The 24,522-nt window shown below is 38.3% G+C and overlaps 1 protein-coding gene across 1 annotated transcript in view; it reads left to right on the forward strand.

Annotated features, from left to right (window-relative positions):
* The window catches only part of ak5 (adenylate kinase 5), a gene marked incomplete at its 3' end in the record, with an annotated part of 131,013 nt that extends 109,733 nt beyond the window's left edge, over positions 1-21,280 (forward strand). Inside the window, exons 11-14 of the mRNA XM_079243678.1 lie at positions 5,641-5,804; positions 18,299-18,415; positions 18,696-18,896; positions 21,206-21,280. Coding sequence (XP_079099804.1) covers positions 5,641-5,804; positions 18,299-18,415; positions 18,696-18,896; positions 21,206-21,280 — 557 coding nt within the window. The remainder of the gene's footprint in view (positions 1-5,640; positions 5,805-18,298; positions 18,416-18,695; positions 18,897-21,205) is intronic.
* Between the last annotated feature and the right edge of the window lie 3,242 nt (positions 21,281-24,522).

A 24,522-nucleotide genomic window follows, 5' to 3' on the forward strand; every position in this document is an offset into this window, starting at 1 on the left:
ACAACTGACAGCATTCATATATGTTAGGTCCATAACACATTACATCATGCCGAGTTAAGCTAAAAGGTGTATGGAACAGGTAGCGGGGGCCACAAGGCTCAGACGCCATGAATGCCACCTGCAGCTTTATATTGGAATTAGGGTTGTAGATTACTTGATTATGAATTTTCATCAGTTCGAACCTTGACATTTTTTATAAATAAGTAACTAAATAAATAATTAAGCCTACGTCAACTTAATGAGCAGGGCATACATATGTGACGTAAAAGTAGATAGCTTTGCCCTGTTCTCTGGGGGTTGCCCTGGCCCTCTGTGTGGGGTTTTAGCCTGCCGCCCGTTGCATGTGTCAGCTGTCAGTGTTGTCTGCTGTACTTCTCTGCCATCTCCATAACAAGCTGCAGAAGTCACAATGGCAACTAAATGAGTGTTTGCAATTTTGAGGTGCTTCAACTCACCTGCCTCAAGCACTTTCTGCTGTTTTTCTCTCCAAAATTGCCAATATCACGTTCACATTTTGTGTTTTTTTTCCACTCTTCACTTGCACTTAAGTGATGGATGACAAGGACGCTGGAAGAGACCTGAGACAAAACTCCTGATATTCCTATTGGCCAGTCAGCCCTGCTTCTTGTTGTTTATTTTAAGGTTTCTTTTCTGAGGTTATAAAGCCTTTAAAGCCATGCATGTTTGGAGCTAGCTATTTATCTCTGGATTGACAGCCCTCCCCATTAGTTTGTCTCACCAAAGCTCCACTGTGCAGCAAACACCAAAAGCATCAGAAACCACAATGTCAAAACCACTGGCTCATATCCCACCATTAAGTCAATGTCTGCACTATTAACATCATTCAAAATAATAAAATGTAACTCCCTTAAACTCTCTTAAGCCTGATGCATTCTGCCTTTCGAAAGTGAAAACCCTCTTTGGTGTTTTTAGGGACGTTTTTCAGTTTTATATTTTGATGCGGCACTTTGCTCTGAGAGTCATCACAGCCACTAATCATCACCACTTATGTGGATGACTAAAACGTGTCAATTAGTAAAAAGCGAGAAGCTTGTCTCAGCTGCAGCCCATTTTTCATTTAGACTTATTTACATTACCCACTGGGACTCTGAATAAATAAGTATGAAGCGGTGCAGACTGCACAAATGATATTACTTTGGCATTTTTGCTCTCCATGTGGCTCTCTGCCTTCTTCGACTTGTGTAATATCTATCATCTCTGGGTGCTACGCCATCTTTCCAATTTATTCCATCTGTCACTTTGGCTCGATCATGGACAGTGCTGTGACAGTGCTGTTCACACTTTGTGGGATGATTGGAGCTTCTCAATTCTGAGCTTCCCCTTAGCTGAATGAAACTAGCAGCAGGGTGCAAATGCCTGCTGAAACTCAACAAATTGTGTGTCCTGCAAGGCTTTACTTCCCCCTCATTCTGTTTATCTTTCTGCTTGATTTACATCTGTAAAATATTATCAGGGGTTTGCACATAAATCATTAATATGCTTCTTTCTGCACAAAAACTAGTTTTAGAGACAGGGTGATTGAGGTCAAAAGCAGTAACCATGATATTTTTGCAATATCAAATGAAAACTGTAGAAATACATTGCAGTCAATCAATACATTTTGTTTAATTTTGTTTTGACTTTTTTTTGTTATTAAAATTACTCTGATGGAAAAAGGAGGGGGTTGCTCAGTTTGTATCCGCTTATGTTTTGATTTTATCAGCAGAGATCAAGTCATGACATTAAGTGCATCCTGTCAGTTTTATCTAAATGAGTCTATTTTAATTCCACATCGTTGTGAGAGATAAACTTAGGTACAGATACTGATACTGATGAACTCAAAATTAATTTTTAAAAAAAAAAAAGAGTATTTGGCAGAGAAACTTCATAAAACATGCTCTTTATTATGGTGATTTGACTCCAAATGGGATAAGAGCTGGCCAAATGTTATATATCTTTTCCACTTTCCAGCAAACCAATATGTCCATTTTTCATTTAAATTGAGCCGTTTTAACTGAGTGAATAATGAGCCCAACTTTGTTATGGTTATTCATTTGCCTCCAGTTTACAAGCCAATCCTTTGTTTCTAACCTCACAGTCTCCTTTGCCTCTGAACTCAGAGGTCATCTCTCCCTACATCTTCCTGAATTCAGCACCAAGGCCACTAAAGAAAACAAACTTCATTTTCTTTTTATCAGATTGTCTCAGGTTGTGTCTGAATGTCCACACTATTCCGCAGCCCCGTTTTTACACTATATAGTTCTCTCGTTCTGTTGGCGATTCGGACACGAAGCTGGCTATTTTCTCACCACGGCAACCACCACACCTTCTAAATCCAATCCATGTGAAATGTGAAAAAAAAAAAAAAAACAGTTTCTTACATTTTTTTTCTTTTTTCTTTTTTGCATATTTGTTCAACAAATAAGGACATAAAATAAATTATGTTTTGTTTTTTTTTTAACCTGCTTTGACGTTCGTGTCTCTTGCGCCACTTTGAACTGCAATGCATTGTGGTCCATACTGACCCGTCTACTCACTACTTTTCAAGATGCATTATGGGTAATTGAGTGCTCTACTTTTTTCTCTCTGGACATTTAAATACCCCTTGAAAATACCGTGACCACTATACAGGGCAGAGAATAAGGTGGACATTCGGACACAGCCCCAATTTGACTTTTAGTAAATCTTTTTGTGTTATCTTCACTGTCATCTGTATTTACTTTTTATATGGATGATATGGATGATAAATCGGCAAAATATTGACACCCATTTATGGTAAAAGCATGAATAAAAGCACATGCATATAATTTCTCAGTAATTGAAAATGTTTTTTTTTTTTTCCAAAACAGAACATTATTTTTATTAGGACAGCTACTGAATGGCATTAATCCATAGATGCAAATGGAACAGCAGTGTTTTGCAGAGCCATGTATGTAATCAGGGCTCTATATGCATGTTAAGGCCTGTATGTTTGAAATAAATGGTGCTGGTTTACAAAAAATCTACATTTTTATGGTTTACACTATTTATTATTAATGGATTGAGATTCCCATCACACAACACTGACACTACCCTGCTCTATACAAACAGCCCACCTAGTAAAGAATATGTTTTTAAGAAATCTGGGAAACCAGCATGAGAAACAGAAATGACACGTCTCTGTGGTTTAGATAAACATAGATGTAAAGAACTAGAAAAAGCCAACTCAGGAAACACTGAGACCATCATAAATTTATCAAGCATAAAATCACAAAACTGAGATTAAACGTGTTAGTGGTTTAGAGACTGGGTTTGTTAAACCTGTCAAAGACACATTTTTTACTGAAGTCTGATCCCCTGCAGCATCAAAAAGCACGGTTCCAAGGTGAGAAGGTATTTTACAGATTAAAAAAAGAAACAGAAACATCTTGCAGACCACAAAATATTGAGTGGCTGTTAATTTTATTTAAAAATAAAATACCAACTTTACTCACTAAATGAAGTGAACAGTTAGATTCTCTGTAAACCAGTGTAATCTCTGTGTAGCATCTCAAGACTGACATATTTAAACATTTATGTCTCCCTGCAATATTTTATGCTGCCCTGAAAATGTTTAAATGTCCGACCGGTGTTCTGCTGGCTTTTAAAAGATCAAGTCAGTGCTTTTGTGTTAAATGTGGAATGGATGAATCCATAATTTCCTCATTCCTGATTTTTTATGGACCTTTTCTGAGTTTAAGGTCACCCCGGAGGAAACTGCGCTCAGTTCATTTCTATCCCTGTTCTTTGAGGAAATGGAGATGAGGACATTTGTTTCTGCTTCAGAGCAGAGGGCAGGAACACTCAAACTCCAGGAGAATATGGATGAATATGAAGCACATCCTGGGTGTTATTACGTGGCTCAAGGCTGCTTTTGATAAATGACTACTTCACTCCGCCCCATGGCCGTGCAACTTTCTCTCTCTCTCTCTCTCTCCTCTTGTTTCCAGTCTAGTTCCAGTGAAAACAATGCCTTGATACGCAAATGTAGAATTAGTTATGAGTGAACAATAAAAGATTATGAGAATTTGCTGCGAAGCAAAAGGCAGGACAGTTCGAGCTTCCTGCAGATTTGCGCTGAAACCTTCAGTGTGGTGACGATAAGGAGGAGGATGGATAATCCTTTTCTGAGCTGAGAGTGTGACAGAAACACACCTAAAGTTTGAACGCCTCACTGACATGTATGACATGTATTACCTACGGGAGTCAAAACAAAGATCTATTGTGGGGGTAGATTTTTGTTTGTTTAGTTTTGTTTTTAGGTTGTTGGGAATTCAGACAACAACATGAATATTCTGAATCACAAATGTACTTTTTGTTTTCAACACTTTATTTAAAAGGCATACCTATAACATACTAGGTTATAAAGATCAAAATCAAAAATTATTTAATAATAAATCACACAAAACAAACAAAAGAAAAAAAAAAGTTCCCCCATCCTCCCCTTCCTCCTTTCAGCCATGATGCTCAGCTGCGGCACAGATTACAAGAAATTTGGACTGATTCTGATCCAGGATGCCATCTCTTACTTTCCAAATCCAATTCCAAGCATTTGCACATTTATGTTGTTTAGAAAATGAAAGAAATCCTCAAGCTTTCATTTTATTATAGTATTTAGGATAGTATTTTAGTATTTAGTAAGTTTATTTTACTAGTGCCAGACTACAAAACATCTCCCAGTCTGAAGGTGGGTTCTCTGAGTTTCCTTCCAGTTTAAAGCAAATTTACTTTTGGTTGGTATGCATTTTCTTACATTTGCTAGTAAATCTCCAGGATGCAACACTTTCTGCCAGTTAGAAATAAGCTTTAATATGATAGACCATTTATAACCGCCTTTCAGATGATAAATACTTATGTTAAAAAAAAATATTTTGTGTGCCTTAACCCTTTCATGCATAGTGGCCCTATGGTGGCCACCTATTAACAAGCTTTTTTCTTGCATATTCATGAATGAAGATGGTAATTTTTTTTTGTAAATAAACACCTTCAGTGGATGTTTGTGACTCATCCAATATGTTTCCACTCACCGGAGAATAAATAAATATATGATTGAACATAAAGTAATTACACAAGTTTGTCCTTGTGATAAATCGGAAAAGAAAACGATACAGCTAGATTTTATACAAGATTTACATAATATAATTTTGATTATATGTGATTTAATAAATATTTTACAGAATACAATAACATAAATCATAGATCATGATAAATTCTGAATATCACTAATCAACAAAAAAAAAGTATCATTGCATATGTTTGTAGAAGTAAAATCCTGTATTAATAAAAATATTACGTTGCTGTATATTAATTCATGCACAAAAGGGCAAAGAGAAACATCTGTGGAACATTTACCACTTATAATAAAGTTGCTCCAGCAGTCTTGGTTAGAGGATTGTGATGATTCTGATTATTTATTGTCAATTTGACAATATTTTTAAAGAAGCCATTAAATTGTGATTCATTTAAATCCATGCAGACCAAAGCTGGTTTTTTTTTGTCTCTTATACACTCAATATTGACTTAACCTCCTTCAGTCTCTTCAATGTTTCCGTCTCACTTTTTCCTACATTTCCTTTCCACTCGGCAGTAAGGACCCTGACCAATCTGTGTCTTTATGTGCAGGTGGTCCAGCCTCTGGTAAGACTCTCCAGTGTGAGCGAATGGAGGAGAAGTTTGGCCTGCGTCGCCTCACCCTGGGCGACCTGTTGTGTAGCGAGCTGCAGTGTCACAGCGAAAGAGGCCGCCACCTGCGGGATGTTCTGGAGAGAGGAGAGAAGCTGCCTGAGGTCAGTGTGGGACGCCACGCTTCTCCATCATCACGTTTCACTTTAAATGTCTTGTAATGTTAAAATGCCTTTAGGAAAAAAACAATAATTTTACTGTCAGCTCTTCACCCTTCACAAGAAATAATTTAACACGCTAAACCTCAGCTAGTTCATGTTCACTTACTTATTGAACTCCTCTGAAATATGAATGTAGTGCAGATATATCTTTTCAGAACTAACTAAAAAATTGAATTACTTTTAAAATAAAACTGTTTTTAGTGCACAGCTCCTTTGTATTTGAAGATCAGGTCAGTGACTGGATTGTAAGGCTTTAATCTTTTAAAAACTACCATAGAAAAAGTCCACATTCTTTGTGCATCTAGTTCCATTTAAGCAGCATTTCAACTGGCTTTATATTATTACAACTCTTATATTCTGTATTCTGTATTGTAGTCTATAGTAACTAAATAAATTGCTTAAAAAAAGGCAGTAAACCAAAAAAAAATTTATTTTTTTTTCACTTGATTTAAAAATAAGTGCCAAATCTTTAATCCTTAAAACTGTAAATGTAAAAAAATAAAAAAAGACAGAGGATTTATTGAGTGTTTGTTCATAACATAGTTTTTAAGATACCTTCACATTTAAAAACCATAACATAAACTAAGAGAGAGGACTCAATAAGAGCAGCGACTTCAAAATGCCTCCATAGCTGCACATTAAATCAGAAGGATACAGATGTCTGGAAAGGACAAGCCACAGTTTTGTTGCTAATAACTTGATCTGGGGGAGGATTTGTTTAAAATCCTGACAACTATGGAGGAAAAAACAGACAGCAAAACCAGATCTGAAAGATTATAGCTTCATAAACATGAAAAAAAGTGATGTTTCACAACTGAGGAGACTTTTAGCCACAGATGAGCTTCCAGTTTAATACAGTTACAGGTTTTTCTCTGCCTAAAGACGAATTCAGTCAATAGAAAAGACGATGGAAGCAACAATAAGCCACAGTCAAGAGTCTGCTCACAGAGACTGCAAACATATACACATTGTACCAAACAGAGCTGGCGTGGTCGTCTCAGCTCACTTTAACAGAATTTAACTGACATCGTGTAATCCAGATAAATCACCTCCAATAATGCAAACATGCTCCTGATGTCAGAATCAGCTTCATTCATCAGTCGACTGCATCTTCCTCCCTGCACACACTGGACAAGCTGTTTTTAGTTCATGGAAGATGTGAAGCCTGCAGGCTGTCTTCAAATGTCACCGCTGTGTTATTAATAACTTCACAACCGCATGAAAACTCCTGCTACCTTAATGAGGACAGAAGCAGATTCCTCAGTTTGTACAGCAGGTCAAGGTGAGGCTATAAGACACCTGGCTGCATTTCTGAGGTATTCAAGGCAGGTTATTAGGCAACAGAATATTGTATGTTGTACAAGTCTTCTCAGACATAACGGTAACCCCAATGCCAAGAAAAATTAGGCTATCATGACATGGAACAAGTTCATGAAAAACTGAAATGGAAAGATGAACAGGAACATCGGATCTGACTGGGAACAAATGGAGGCAGATGGATATACAATAGGGGCGGGAAAATCGAATCGAAAAATCAAATATCGGGATTTTTTTTGTTTTACAATTTTAAAATCGATTTTTTTTTGTTAAAAACTCTTTTTTTCCCCCAATGAAATAAAATTAATCCACTATAGATTTGTCATTTTTATTGATCTTTTTACTTGTCTTCTTGGGCATTATAGCAGCAGAATGATGGTCTGGCTACTGGGTTTTCTCCTAACTGAAATCAAGAAAAATTACCAGCAAAAAAATTTGGGGGGTTTTTAATCTGCAAAAATCAGCAATATCAAAGAATTTTGAGAATCGCAATTTAAATCGAATCGGCAACCAAAAAATCAGAATCGGGACATGAGCGTATCGTCACAGCCCTATTGTACAATAAAGGAACTGATGACAGGTGCAAAGCGGGTGTGTATAAAGCAGTAACTAACAACTTGGAAGGAAGTAAACATGATGTTACGACCCAGACTCTGCTAGGGCAACTGAGCCGTACAAAAGAAAGACCTGTGGCAAGGTGTACATATGGACCAATGCAGATTTATTGTCCAATGGGGGAAGACGAGGCAAGCAATGGCCTCAAAATAGCCAAACCAAAACCAAAACAAGCTCATAAAGCAGTTCTCCAAACAAAAGCAGCACCGGTTTAACTATTAAAAAAAATAATAAACTAACAGATGTAACACTACTGGATTTTACAGCCACAAACAAGATTTAAGAACCACGAAAATAAACAAAACAAGAGAAAACAATGCAGCTCTATCAAAATCCTTTAGAAATACAATAGTTCAGAGTCACAACGCAAGCTGAGGGCAGACCACTACTGAGCCAGTGGTTGCTGTTGAGTGAAGGACTCCTGGTGTCTTTTAAGTCCTGGCGATTAGTGGAATCAGCTGATTGGAGCTCCAATTATCCAGTGAGCAGGGTGGAGATGAGCAGGTGACAGGAAGGACCAATCCCAGCCAGGAGGCAGCAATCAGAGCTGTGTTTGAGCAGGAACCCCAGCTGAAGGTTATCAGAATTAGTAGGCTGAAGAGCAAGAAAACAGGCAGCCGTACCACATGACAAAAATACACAGAGAGACAAACTCTACAAAAATGAAACAGGAAGGCCGTTAACGGGGATGCAGGAAACAACCTGATGGCGACAGTAAACTACAGCAAAACTTTAGAAAAGAAAAGGGAAAAACCTGATGATCTAATCACAAAAAGACGTTTGTACAAGAAACAAAAACACAAATGAGCTCAGATGAGGACATTAGATTCAAATAGATAGTTGTCTCGTCTCACCGCCTTGTCTAAAAGTTAGATGTAGCACCTGTAGGTCCGGGGAAACCTGGTTCTTCAAGCCCACTCCGCTGCTAGTATTAGACATTTTCCTGCTTATTCTCCCTCGGCTCAAGATGTTAGACCATCAACAAGCTGGTGGAGAACATGAAAACAAGCTGTTAGGGAGATGTGTTTCATTTGAATGAGGTGTGTAAAAGTAGGACCAGAGCACCTGATGTGAACAACCTGATATAAATGTACCATAAAAACAAAAAGCGTCGGTGATGGATGGACAGCCGCTCTTCCTGATCCTTCCTTATCAAAAGGTAATTTCTCCTCTTTGTTGTCACCCATCACTCTGTGCAAGCTAAGGATGGTGGATTAAAAGACAATGTTCAATGCAATAAATTAGTTTTTTTCCCCCCCAACAACCACAAGCAATTTTCCTCTCTGCCTCAATAACCTTGACTCATCTGCTTCTTCCTGTAACTGATGAAGGAGCAATGCAAATATTCCAATGCCCACCTTCTCCTCACATATTAACCTCATCCAAATGAGACTTTAATCACATTTTAGAGGGTGACAAATAGCTTAGCTAGCTCGCCCCATTTTCAGCATCTGCATGTCGTTCTGAAGCAGCAGAAACTGAGAGCCGTGATTTATTCTGCTGCTGCTTGGTGACACAGCACTGATGGTCAGGAAGCTTCAGAATGAACCTCGCTGCAAGTCCGTGACATTTCACATCAAAACACACTCAGCCCATCACTCACAAACACACACACACGTTCAAAGCGGACGATACGCATGAGCTTAACCGGCATGACGTGTGAATGTCTGTGTGTTGAACCTGGATGAGTGATAAACATTGAAGATTGCACAAAGCAGTTTTTAAAAGATTTTCTGTCAACTAGTGTCTGTTTTGTTGAGAGGAATTTTGTGAGTCATGAATTAAGCTGAAGTAAAAGTTGTGGATCATTTAAATCAAAGATGCTAAAAAAAAAAAAAAAAAAACCATCTGGTGTCGTATTTTCAATAATTCGATAAAAGCTTGTGCACTCGAAGCCCGAGGTAGAGTATTCAGCAGAGACTCTGCACTCCATAATAGTCACAAACTGTTAAAAACACCTTCCTGAGTCAGATTGTCACACTGCATGAGTTGTTCCTTTATCATGTGGAAAACAGCAGCCGTGGGTTATTTTGAGGCTAATCTCACGTTCACCGTCCCGCTTCCAAAAAAAATACAACTGGGCAAAACATTAATTCATCACTGAAAATAGTCCACAATACAATGTTTACTCAAATAGGAGTTTGTAAAAACCCCGTTATATGGGTACATCACTGAGCCTCCTCTTTAAATAAGACTTAATACTTACAGCTAGTTTTTAACTCACTGGCTGCCAGCCATTGTTGGAGCAGAGAGCCCCATGCCACCAGCATTTTGGCTTATTGTCGCTCATCTTTCAGGACTTACAGAATATTGACTTCTAGGACGACAAAAACTTTGCAATCGCAGGTCTTTTGTAGCAAACATTCAGATTTGAAAAGGCTTCAAAAGTGTTTGGCAGCCAATGAGTTCAAGATGACCAAATTGTCTTTGTGGTGAATGCTAAAGCATGACAAGAGACATTGCAAAAAAATATATATATAATATTCCAACTTCTGAGTTTAAAGCCCTAATTCTGATCTTTGGAAGAGTTTGTCACCAATGATGGCAAATTCATTATCTGTCTTGCATCCTGTCTCTTTTACGAATATGAAGTCAGAACCCAAAACTCAGCATGGGGAGGTTAAACAGATTTATTGAAATACTGAGAGTTAAAGGTGGTCTGGCTTAGTCTGGTACACAGAAGACAGAGGTGGACCAAAAACCGGTGGGATGATAATGAAGAGGCCGAAAAGGAAAAAATCCAATCCAAAATCTCAAGGTCCAAAACAGTCCAGGGTCCACACAAAAAGAGAAGTAGAAGAAAAACAAGGAATAAGCAAAAGGCAGGGTCAGGATCAGACAAGGTTCAGCAACAGGTGGTCAATATCATCCCAACAAAGACAGTGCTAGGGGACAGGCAGGACCAAGACCAGGTTTTCTCTGAGAAACAGGCACATGAACCACACTTAAAGGCTGTGGAAAAGAAAGACAATCTCACATGGAGCAGATCTCGAGCCGGTGTTTAAATAGAGAGCAGTACTGGTGAGGACAGTCAGCAAAGAGGCAGGTTAAGAGAGCAGCTCGGTCAGAGCAGAGCAGAAACCATGACAGTCTCTTCCCTGAGCTCTCCATGATTTAAAAAGTTAGTCTGATGTTAATCCTTCTTTTACCTCATGTCCTTCACTAGGTTGTTGTAGGGTTTTTTTTGTTTTTCTTTTGCTGAATCAGCCACATTGTTCAGCCAGTGTGTTGATTTCCAGTTGCTGGTTTATGAACCAAAACGTAGCTGTAACATGATGCCTTTAGCTTGAACACAAAGTTACTGGCTGGTCCAGGATGCTGGATGGCAATGATGGCTCAGGAATGTCAGTCCGCCATTAAAACAAGCCAGAAGTAGTTTCAGGTTTGGAAAAAAAAAATGTAAATCATTCTGATTATGTTGTTTTTATTAGTTAGAGGTAAAATGTTCCTTTTTTTTTACTGGTGGAGCATAGAGCCTACGTTGTAAAGTAGCAATGTGTATCACAGACTATGATAAAAACCTGTAAATATTACTACTGTAGTAATGTGGTCAGGACATGGGTCAGGAGGTATCTACACACCGTGCCAGTAAGATCTACATACTTTACATAGTTTAAACATCTTATCCCGGTTAAGGTAAGAAGTTTACATGGCAGTGCCTTAATCACAGGAAAATGTAAGTCAGGTAAACATCAACACACGCAGTGCTGCTTTTGTTGGTTTGAATAGATCTCAATCAGATTATTTTTTATTCTAGTTTTAATCTTTACAATACTTATGCTTAAAAACATTTTTTTAAGTTTCTTAATTAAACCTTTTCACAATTTAAACAGAACATATTGGAAAATCATTTCATATTTTTTCATTATTTCATACCGTAAACAGTTAAATATTTGGTCAGATATTTGAGTCATTAATGAGTGTGATCATTTGACGTATTTTAATCTTGCAATACTTCGTAAGCACAATTTTGCAATCTTTATGTTTAAAAAAAAAAACCTGCTGGCTACAGGAAACCACTAAGTTCATCTGTGAGAGAAAAGAAACTAGATTTTGCTATAAAAGACTCAAAAGATGTTGAAAGAAAAAAAGGTTTTTAAAAAGTCTTACAAATTGGATGAGCTATTTACAATGTACTGAATGACTACCTCCTCGCTGGGAGGATTGGTCGGATATGGATCAACTCAAGTGACTTACTGAATATTTTCTTAATGGATTTGGTGAACTGAAAAACCTGACAGCTTCTCTCATCCTGAACATCCATCCAACCAAACTTGCTGCTTGTACCACGTTTCTTTTACAGATTTTATTTTACGGACATTCTTGGTGCATGACTCTATGATTAAGCTTGCAGCTCAGGTAATAAAATGCCCACAAGATTTAGTGCTTGCAAGCCCAGTTCTGCCGTTACTCATATACTTTCATGATCAACTTTTATCTGTGGACAAACAAACAGGACACAAACTTGTCTTATCTGAGGAAATCCAGGTTAGTGGTGTGTAATCTCTCTGAAGGATTTGGTTTGTTTTTGATTTAGCAACAAAACAGCTGTTGTTGTTCACTTTGTGAGATGGTTTTAAAAAGGATTACTTTTTTTTCCAATGAGGACAAAACATCCTAACAATAAAAAAAAAAAAAAAAAAAAACGTGTCTCCTTGTGGAAATGTTATGGAAATTTACTTTAAATCCTGTCATGTGAGGAAAAGAATCAGCTCCAGATGAGAAAATGTTTTTTTTTTTGTTTTTTTTTTTCACACTGAGAGCAAAACACACAAAGCTGGTTAAAACAGACTCTGGGGAAGGTTTAAACCTCCAATATAGGGCTTCAAGGTGTATCGCATCTTGACACGTCATGGTCATTCAGCTTGTTATCTTGCAGTTTGAAACATGGTTGAGACTAAATCAGAGGAAAGGCATGGTTTCAGTCAGGAAAAATATGAAAAAGTTATACTGTTGTTGGAAATAACACTTCCTTATCATGCTGTATCAGTTTCAGCTCATCTCCACCATCTATACTGTTTGCACCAGCATTCTGCAATTAGCGTGAATTATAACATGTAACAAGTCATTTTTAACTTTACCAGGCATTTTGGTAAAGTGCTTAAAAATAGTATCCTGATATTTCTCAACACAGGAATATTTTGCTTTTCCTGTCATAGTGACCCAGTTTGATCCACAGCCGTCTGAATGTCTCCAAATAGTTTTCACATAGTCAACACATCCATGGAGCATTTACATGATCATAAGATGTATATGTGGATGTATAGGTGGATATATAGGTGGGTGTGTATGCATGCTTTTGTATATGCATATGTATGCAAGTTGTTCTCTCTTTCATTCTTTCTTTCTCTCTCTCTCTCTTTTTCTGTCTACAAGGTGTTTTTTTTTGTTGTTGGTTTTTCTTCTTTTCCATTCTCTTTCTGTCCCTCTTCTATCCTCTCCAGTCCGGTCCAGCAATACAAACTTTGTAAAACAAAAAATTATGCAAAAAAAAAAAAAAAAGAAAAAGAAATAAAGTAAGAATCCAGAATATCAAGGGGAGTTTTATATCTATAATGCTCCCCTTGGCAAAGTAAGTTTGTTGAGCAGAACACAGCATGTAGATACTCATTCTGCTTGCTTAAATCCTGGACAAGACAAAAAACAATCAAGCAAACATCATAAGATGTGTTTTTTTAACCTAAAAATGCTTTGTACAATGTTTATTTTTCCTTTTATTCCACTTGAACAGAGCAAAACCAGTGTAGCAGAAATTACAATAGAAAAGGCTAACTTGGTATTCCCATCATCACAACAGAAAAAAGAACTGATATACTGAACAGATTTGGAAGCTGAATTTAAAAAAAAAAAAAAAAAAAACAAAAAAAAAAAAAAACTCCCATGCACTGATTTACTTCATCTTCATTGACTCAGGGAGACACTCAACTGCTTTCAAGCAAGGCTCAGCTGTCTAAGCTTCTTATTGCACATTAACATCATGTCCCATGTGTTCTCCAACATGAGAACTGCCATTTCTTTTTCTTTTTTTTAGAAGAATGAGACGGTTATATAGAGAGAAAAAGAAGAAGACAGCACTTTAAAAGAGGATGAATAATCCCGCAGAGGGGATTAGCAAAGTGCACCTCTGCAGATTTAAAGCAGAATCACCCACATCAGAGTTTAGGGGTTTTATCTCACAATGAGATAAAACGCTGCGGTTCACTGGTGAGCACTAAACTCTAATAACGATACACAGACAGTTTAACTTGTTGCCACTCTGTTGCCTGGCAACACAGACGGCTCAATTTAATATTCTCTGTGAATCATGTCCTGTCTGTCCACATGTGTGCCATTGGTCTGCACATCGACAGTCACAAAGGAACAAGCGTAAGATTTCCCCGGTGTGCGATCCCGTTAATATTTAATCTGTCAGTCGTAGTGCTTGTTTTCCTGTGTAGGTGTGTGTTGCAAGTGGTTTGATGTGCGTCTGATTGTGAAGTTGAATGTTTAAGTGGAACAGGAGCTGCTTACATCTTGAAAGCTAAACTGCTGCTGTCAGATCTGCTCCTGCCCATTCTGCAAGTCTTCGTTAAGTAAATCCTGTCACCAAACGGGACTGCTGGCGGTCTTCTTATCGACTCTGAACTTGACGTTGGCACTCAACAATTAGAGAATCCAACAGTTCAACTATTAGAAAAGTTTTTTAATTTAAAATGTTGTTTTGTTTTTTTAAGTATCCAGCATGTTAGAGTGTGAAAATCCATAATTAATTGTGTTATAGTTGTGTATTACTCAGCTGTTGTGGTCTGTTGGGCTTAAAAACCTGCTGAATGAAAGACTCAAGGATTATAGCTTTCTGCTCTTTCCTGCTTACATCAACAGATGAGATATGGAAAGTCCCATGATGACATGGGAACACGTATGACGATAAAGGATGTGAATGAACTGACAAATTAAACACCTAATCTGTTTTTATGTTGGGAACAGATCAAACGAATCATAGAAACGGTCGATCTGTTCAGCCTTTACACCGAGCGTGTACTTACGTTTTAACCTCGGACACATGAGGTCAGCCAACCGCATCATCAGCATAGATGTTCACGTATGTGCTGTCCACTACACTTGTTAGTAGAAGATTCCACATCTCCAGGAACTATAGAGTGAATAAAAAGAAAGTAAAGGAGGTTAGGTTTAGTTTGATAAATCACTTCTCATTTCTTTGTTTTTGCTTCCAAGCAGCCAGACTGTCCTGTAAAAGTTTTTGTTTTGTTTCTATCTGAACTCTTTATTTGATGCTTTAACAAAATGTAAAAGAATAACTAAGACATTTTTTATATTATAGTTATTGTATCCATCTGTGTACCAGATTGCACACAACAGGGGTTTGAGCCTGTTTTTACCATAAAATGATGCAAAAGGTCTCAGAAACTGTATGAATCAAATATAGATTATATGACATTATCGAGTTAATGTGCTCTTGATAAATATTTCTTCAGGCTTTCAGAGTGTTTGGCTGCTTTTTACTCATGTAAAGTTCAGTCCCTGTACCTGACCATTAGTCAAAGAAATGCATTTTGGGTTTTTTTTGTTTTGTTTTTGTTGTTTTTGTTGTTTGTTATACAATATCTAAGCAACTTAACACTAAGCTGAATCAATCAAGCATAGAAATGGCATCTCGCTTAATTGAATAAACTACTATTGTGGGTACACATAATGGACAACTTAGCAAAGAGCTCATTTAAATTGTGTCTTTGGCCACTTGATTATTGGCAGCCTGTTGCATAGATGCATAATTTTCCCCCTTTTCTGTTGTTGTGTCTACAAAAGAAGTTAAAGATAACACCGTTCAACAGGCATACATCTGTATTTTTTACACCAACAAGGTGATTCCCTAAATACTTTTTGGCTAATACTTGGAGTATTAAGGATGGTGTGTAGTGTGTTTGAGGAAACTGAACAAGCAGATGAGAACAAAAGAAGTGCTGCAGCTAACAACAAACAAATAAATAAATAAAGATCTACAGGAGATTATCCAAATGTGATTTCTTTAAGAAATAGAAAAATCCTGAAGGATGGATGTTTTTACTCAGTCTCTCTTCTGTGTTTCTACATATGTTTCCCCATATTTTAATTTTTGATATTTGCATTTTACCACTTTGAACAGGACTATATATTCCTGTGATCGGGTTTGTGAATGTTTCCTTCTATCGCTGCTAAAGACTTTGAAATGAACAGAAACCCTGAAAAGAAACGACAAAGAACTTGAAACCTGACTGCTGCATCTGTCAAGCCGCTCACATTGAGCTCAGCTGCTCCATGAAAACACCATGAAGACATCTATCGTAGCCCCAATATTTTCAATTTGCCTGTTTATTAGTCACCTAAATCTTGCATAGCTTAGAAATTATTTCCATGAAAGTTGTAACACTCTGCTGACAAGAACTAAACATCTGATTTGGAAAGAAAAGGAAAGTTTACAGATAAAATGAGACGTGAATCTTAAGAACTCAAGGACTCAGAGAAAATTGTGCTTTAATATTCATGTATGAGTTGTGTGGCACCAACAGGGATCAACAGCTGCAAAATGTAGCTAATTTTAAACCATGCTTTTTTTTTTTTTTTTACAACTTGTTACAAATTGCTGATTTGTAGATCCGCATAAACGTGGCACAAAAAGTAGGAAATCTGTGTTTGATCAGATTTTGGTCAATTCTTTCTTTGGTGTAATAAATGTATTGCCAACAAGCCAATTACTGCTTGGCCATACATTTCATTAATAATTTCAGTCTGCTTATGTTTCTTTGTGGGATGAGCATTATTGATCCATGACAAATTTAATCACAGTTGCACCTGACTGTCAGTAAGCAAAAGCTCAAAACAGACAAGCGAGAGCAGAATAAGCAGTTTGGTGGAGAAGATTTGGTCTGTTTTTCATGGCTGCAACCTACATACTCTGCCACAAAGTGGGCTGCACTGTTTAAGCCAGCTTAACGTTCTCTCCTCTTTTTTTCCTCGAATATGTTCATATGTTCATTCACAGAGGGTAAATATAAACATATTGTGACATGGATCAGACCTTTTAAGGACTGGCAGGATGTGGGTATAAAGTCTTTTAGGGATTTTTCATTGATAATAACTTTTTGATCAGCTTTGATTCAGCATTTCAAGAATACATTTTTCAGGTATTCATAGATTCTGCATTTACCAGGTTTTTCAGAGGCTCCTCAGATGATATTCTTAACCTGCAGCCTTCTGTAAAACACCTGATCAAACATATCTACAAGCAGCTTTAAACCCAGCATCCACAGCTAAGAGCACCGTGAGAATAAGGTCTGAACCAGCGCCTGTCTGGTGAACAGTCTGCCATCACCAGTCATTTATCTTACTTGCTAATATTGGTATCTTTACTGTTAAAAATGTCAGTTTTTCTTTTTATTTAAACAATTTTGGTTTAAAAAAAAAAAATGCAACAACAAAACATAAGGTTTTTAGAATTTATCATCTTATGTTTTTAAATCATTACTTATTTAACCACTTAATTAACGGGGCCCGCCGGCGGGGCCCGCCCCCAGGCCGTTCCAAAGTTGATGACTTGTGCAAATAAGTGTTTGTTTGTTTTTTGTTTGTGTCCCAGAAGAGAGTTCTCTCACAGACCTTGTGGATAGTAAACAGATATAGTTAATACATATTATTGCTATATCAGAAAAGCATTAATACATTAAAGGCAGAGTATGTAAGATTTCAAGGCGATTCTTTCCACCACCAGGTGGCAAACACCAGGTCGTGAGCAAAACCACAAAACTGCTACCTCCACAAACGACCACAGGTTGGCAGTAATGAGCAAAACTCACCCCTCACCCCTCCTACTTGCCAGCTCCAATGAGGGCAGGAATCGCTTGTGAGCTGTAGCTCAGAGCCGCTCTGCAATAAATGGGCTTATACTCCCCCCACTGGTGGAAAAAAAGTACTTTTTTTTACTGGTCAGAATACATTCAAGAAGGGTCTTTGTCATTAATAAAACTTGTAATTTAATAACGCATCAAATATGGACGAACTGGAACCTACATGTTTACAAAAAACTATCTAATTATGATTGTAATTATTTTTTTAGTTAGTTTATTTTGAAAATATTGAAACTCTTACATACTCTACCTTTAATTCATTGATACCATACTTTAATACTACTGACAGACCAGCAAGCGCATGATGGACCTTGTACAAGGTTTTATATTAAAAAATGTATGAAAACAGCCTGGGGCGGCCCACCGCTGGTTAAAGGGTTCATTTAAAACCATTTTTAGAACTAAATATTACACGAGACAGGACCCAAAACAACAAAAGAATAAAGGAGTGATCGGTTTAATTAAAACAAACTGGCATTGTAAACCTGCTGTAGTCTTCACCCGTCCAATCCTCTGTGCTCTACATGATATTAAATGTTATATTAACATTACAGAGGAAGATCGTTTTACAAGCCCTAATTAGTACATATATGGTAAATAATATGATGTGTTTGTTGCCTGCAGGAGACACTGCTGGAACTGCTGTGTGATGCCGTGGCGTTGTCTGCGCGGCAGGGAAAAGGTGTGGTGGTCAGCGGCTTCCCCAGAGACCTGAGACAGGCGGAGGAGTTTAAGGCCAAGGTAAGAGCATCAGGCTGATCAGAGCAGCAGGAGACGTGAAGCTTGTCCACAAAAAGAGAGCAAGGCGAAGGAAAGTCATGCAGTATGATGAGGAACGAAATGGGAACAGAGGGTAAATGCAGGACTAAAAGAGAAGCAGAGACCCTCAGCAAAAAGATATTAGGTGTTTAGAATGGCAATTTCTTCCACAGAGAGCTGAGAGAGCCAAATAATAGTAAACAGACACGCAGAGGTTCACTGTTGTAAATAATGACTTTCATCTCACTGTGCTGTGTGTCAGATCGGGGAACCCAGTGCGGTGATCCTGCTGAATTGCTCTTCAGACACCATGTCCAGTCGGCTGAAGTGTCGTGGGAGGTCCTCCTCCAGCTTCCATCCTGCCTCAGACAAAGAAGGCACCCTGCAGAGGAGGGCTGAGAGCTTCTGCAGCGACAGCCAGGCGCTCACCGCTCACTATGAACGCAAGACGCTTCTGCACACAGTAAGATTCAGATGCAGTTGCTCAGGGGTTCAATGCACTAAAGCAACAGAGTTTAAGACTTTCATACGAACTAATTAAATAGCTATGACATACATTTTATAACATTTAGTTGGTGCGTGGGTGTTCTTATTTACTGTGTAGTAATTACATTGTAAAATGTACATAACTACTTAAAGCATAGGTTTACTAGCGCAATGGAGCGATCCTCATGTGTGTTGTGTTTAAGTATTTTTGCTTGCTTATTGTAATTTCTTTCTGTTTTAACCAATATTGGGATGAAATTTAACATCTTTCCAAATAAACCCAAACAACCACAGAAGATGTTATAAAGCTTCAACATGTCTGAATCACATTAAGGGAAAAAATGAGCCCTGTTATCATTCCTCCGTTTAGCAGTCAAACCAGGCGTCTGACATAAATGAAGCAAATCACATTTGTTTGTTTGCTGATGCCACTCTCCCCTTTATTCTAACTGCAAGCATTGCAATTAGCATCGTCTAGACAAACTAAATGAAGGTGCCTGAACGTTACTTTAGTTTTGAGCAAGTTCACCCAGAAATAAGAAAAAACAAAACAAATTTTCCATAAGAAAACCCAGTCAGATTGTCAAGGGGCCGATTTCTCTTCAGGACTTTAAAAATCAATGGCATTTGAGAGTCAGTCATAAGAGTTTCTTAAGCTCTCTAGATTTTAAGAGAACACTCGTGTGCTTTTATTTTACTCACACACCGAAGCATTCAGTGACACATCCTCTGGTCTTGAATGTTGATAAATACAACAAGCCAGGAAGTCTAGAATAAGCAAGCACGTAACTGGAAGCTTGCAGTTTTTCATTTATTTATTTCACTTTGGAAAGATTCTCTAATCAGCTTTCCATCCATTTTCAAAATAAGCTGGAGCCTCTCCCAGCCCTTATTGTGTGTGAGGCAGGGTACACCCTGGACACGTCACCAGTCCATCACAGGGCCAGCCTCCCTCCCAAACTTCCCCCCATATACATTATATATATATGTATATATATTCTTTCACTATCTGTACCATTAATTTCAATTAATATGTGTATATATATATATATATATATATATATATATATATATATATATATATATATATATATATATATATATATATATATATATATATATATATATATATATATATATATATGGCGATCTGTCCAGGGTGTACCCCACCTTTTGCCCAAAGACTGCAGGGATAGGCTCCAGCTTCCCTGCGACCCTTAATTGAAATTAATGGTACAGATAATGAATGATTATATATACATATATATAATTACTGAGAATGAAAGTATCCACATCAACATAGTAAAAACAATTTGCTATCTGCTTTATTGTAAACAATGTAAGACTAAATATATATATACCAAGACTGGGACAGTTCAATGTTTGTTTTATTTTCAGTCATAAAAAAAAAAGCATTAGATTTATATAGCCTTTTCCAGGGCACTTTACATTGTATCCATTACTTATCTACCTTGCATACCTGGTGATGCTACATGCATAGCACACCTGCCCTTGGGCAGAACGAAGGGAACATGGCAACCAATCCAGGCCAAGAGATTTTCCAGCCACTATCAAACATTCTTCCACATTGTGATGCCAACAGCGGCCCCACAATCAGACAATCAGGAGTTGCCCCCTCCTCGCCATCAGAAAGCACAGATTGAAGGCTCTCCTGAACTGGCTTCACTTTTCAGACATGAAAACTACAGCAATTCTTCACTTGGTCTCCCCAGATGTCATAGCTCAGGCCTATGTTTTTGTATTAATCTGTAGTTTTTTTCAGTGATGACCAGTCACTGTGTGCAATTTGTCTTAACATGTTCTAAATAAACATTAAGGTACTGTTTCACAACAAGAAAAAGACTGGCTTAGATATTTTTACGATAAAAATAAGAACCTTTAAGCATTTGAATTACATCTAAAGTAGGGTTAGATGTTATGGAATATTGTTTGTACAGAAAGATGTCACCCTAAAGGTCAGCTCTGACCTTAGAAGTGACATCTGACTTAGTGTGGGCTTCACTCACCCCACTGATGTGTCCACTAACACGAAGGCAGGTAGAAAAATCACATACTTTGCGTTTGGAGGTGAGCCATCCTTTTAAAAATGAGTTGTTTGAAGGTTTAAATGCCACACCAGGTGTGTGTTTGAGTGTGTGTGCTCTTAAATGCCACGACAAGTATTGAGGTCATCAGTCTGCTGTGAGCCGCAGCACGCCGCTGTCCTCGACTCAAAGCGAAGACGCTGATAGTTTCTGAAAGGCTTCTGTTCGTCTCTGTCTGCAGATTGATGCCGAGAGATCGCCGGATGAAGTGTTCGCCCAGATTTGCCAGGCGATGGAGTCCTGCTCCCTCTTCTGATTTCTCCCATTTCCACCTCCTCTCTCTGCTTTCCAGCAGGCCCACAGATAAAGAGCCTCTCTTCTTCTCCCACCTCCTCATGGACATCCTTCCACAGACCCTCGCACCTGCATCAGCTCATTAAAACTGCAGTGGTATGCATGTCTCACCTGCAAACAGTCAAAGCTTCTGATGCTGACACAGCACCTGGTTGTCACTTTTTGCTTCACCCACATGCATCACTCCCCCCCCCCCCCCCTCCTCCTCTTACTTCAACCTCAATATATGCTGCCAACTGCCGGACCAAGGCTCATAACTGTACAGAGAAATGAGCATCCCCTGCTGTGACTGAGAGCATGCTGAATGTTCCACCAGAGGAGCGGAGCAAGGTTTCCACGCCTGCTGGAAAGTGGAAATCTCAGTGTGTGTTCTTGCTCTCATGCACAGCACTTTGCTTTATATTGTAACAAGCATGCAAGACTAACAAATAAGCTTAAACTGCCTTTTGTGCATTGAATAAAAAAAAATGTAAAAAAACAGTGGCAAATTAAAAGTATTAGGATTACTGCATTTGTATGTTTACAAGCTCATCGTACAGGTTCTTGTTCAAGTCTGGTATTCAGCATTCAATAAAGCCAGTGCATTTGCTAAACCGAGTATTTCTAAGTGTCTGTTTTGGTTTTGCGGGGTTGCACGTGGTGTCGTGGCTGATCTGGTAGCACCACCTGGTGGTAAGACGAGCTCAGCAGCAATAGCGTCAAGATGATGAGAGGGAAAAATCAGCATCCAGATTAAAAGCCTGGGAGGAGTTTGTCTTTTCAACATTGTATCTACAGCACACTGTTGTGTTGCAATTAAACACAACTATAACTGTATGTTGTTTTTTGTTTCCGTTTCAACTAGCCAGACTAATGCAATTTTTTGTGTGTGTGTGTGTGTGTGTCTTGTCAAGCATTTAAGCAAGCAGAATGATGTTCTGGACGCCGTGTTCAGCAGAGAAAATTAACTTTGCCAAGGGGAGCTTTTATAGATATAATGATCCCCCTTGATTTTCTGGATTCTTATTTTATTTTTCTGTTTATTTTGGATAATTGTTCGTATTACAGAGTTTGTGCTGCTGGACTGGACCGGAGAGGATAGAAGAGGGAAAGAAAGAACAGAAAAGAAGAGAAAACAAGAGAAAGAGATAAATGCATATGTGTATACACATACATACCCACCTATATACATATGTACATATACACACACACACACACATATATATATATATATATATATATATATATATATATATATACACCCACACAAGCCAACTCTAGATTCATGGTTCCTGCAGAGAACAAAACCTTTAACTGTCAGGAGGACCAGAAACTAGCAAGTTAAATCAGAAAGACAGAAAGAGAGCTACCTGCTGCTACTGGATAAACTTGCAGAATGACTCAGTGACTGTGACACATGCAAAACATTAAGAGTAGAACGTGTCCAGAGAAGAGGGATTATGCCAATGTGACCCAGACCACCCATAGGCAAGAGCCAGGCCAGCAGAACCCAGAGACCCGGGCAACCGGCAGTCATCCCCAAGCACAGACCCCAACCACCCCACTCCGGAGACAGCCATGCATCCACGCAGGAGGTGGCGAAGGACGGCCTCTGCCAGAGACCCCCGCAGTCAGGGGGAACAGGCCCCACCAGGATCAGGCCGGCAAAGGCAATGCAATCCTTTTAAAGTGGTTTTGAACTAAGGTTCTGTCCTTTCAGTACATTGTTGACTCATTTTCTTATGCTTAAGTATTTAATGAACAAAAGATTGGCTAAACTGAATTAAAATAAGACTTTTGCCATGAGGCCCCTAAATAAGTTTTTGTGCTACACTTAATTAGTTTAATATAGTGCACACATGCATTCGCAGTGTGAAAGGATCTCAGTTCTAAGAAGCCTCAGTCTGCAACACCACTACTGTATGCAAAGGACACCATCAGCTTTCCAACAAGAAAAATACCAGAAACTACCACACAGTACCATTAAATCCATAACAAAATGAATATATATGTCCCAATAACAAGCCTATCTAGAGGGCGCCAGCCACAAAATCTCACAGATCAGGCAAGGAGGACATCACTTAGAGGCAGCAAAATGTCCAAATGTAACCTTAAGGAGCTGGAAAGCTCCACAGGAGAGACGGATCTATGTGTTCATAGGACTACGAAACTCACACACTCCACTGAGTTGCGTTTTAACAAGCAAAAAAGGATACTCCTTACAAAATGTTCCCCATATGACATGTGAGAGACTTTCCAAACATATGGGAAGAAGATCCCCTGCTCAGATGACACTAAAATACAACTTTTTTAAAATCAAGGAAAATGTCCCAACACCTGTCTTAATCCCAAGAAGACCAGCTCTACAGTGAAGCAGGGTCGTGGCAGCATCATGTTGTAGAGGGATGTTTTTGGGTTTTTTTGTTTGGTTTTTTTTTTACCGTGGACTGGAAAAACTGGTCGGCAACTGGTGATGGACTGGCAACCTGTCCAGGGTGTACCCCGCCTCCCGGCCTGAGACTGCTGGGATAGGCTCCAGCTCCCCGCGACCCTTAATCAGACTAAGCAGCACAGAAAATGAATGAATTAATGAATAAATGAATGAATGAATGGAAAAACTGGTCAAATGTGAGGGAATGATGCTAAATGCTGAAACATTCTCAAAGAAAACTTGTTTTAATCAAGATTTCATACTGGAATAGATGCTCACTTGTCAAGTCAGGCGGTGACCCACCAGCATACCACCAGAGCAACTCTAACGCCTTAAGAGCCACGTTTCAGTGTGTTCCAATCCTGGCTGTACACCAGCCAAACCCACCCAACATAAAGAAATCAAATAATCCTGCCTTGAAATTACCAACAGCTGTAAATATGTCTGTGTGTGTGTATTTAAGAACCAACTTTTTTTCAAATAAGTTTTACTTTTTATTTCAGATAATTGTACATTTTTATGTTAAATCTTCATCCAAGAGATTTTATTTCGTTTTTTTAACTGAAATTAAAATGATAGGAAAAACATCAAGAAGGTTGCTAACCAGAATTCATCCACTAGAGGACTCAAACTTTCCACATTTGCATTCCTTAAGTGAACTCACTTGCACTTTCAATTTGAAGCCAATGACGTCATGTCCAATACCATACTGGCCATTTTATACATTAACGTTTTTAGACATGAGATCATACCATAAAATGTCCTACAACACAAAGTCTCTTTGAGCATAGCAA

This window comes from Telmatherina bonti (genome assembly GCF_933228915.1).
Source record: "Telmatherina bonti genome assembly, chromosome: 7".
Taxonomy (NCBI): domain Eukaryota; kingdom Metazoa; phylum Chordata; class Actinopteri; order Atheriniformes; family Telmatherinidae; genus Telmatherina; species Telmatherina bonti.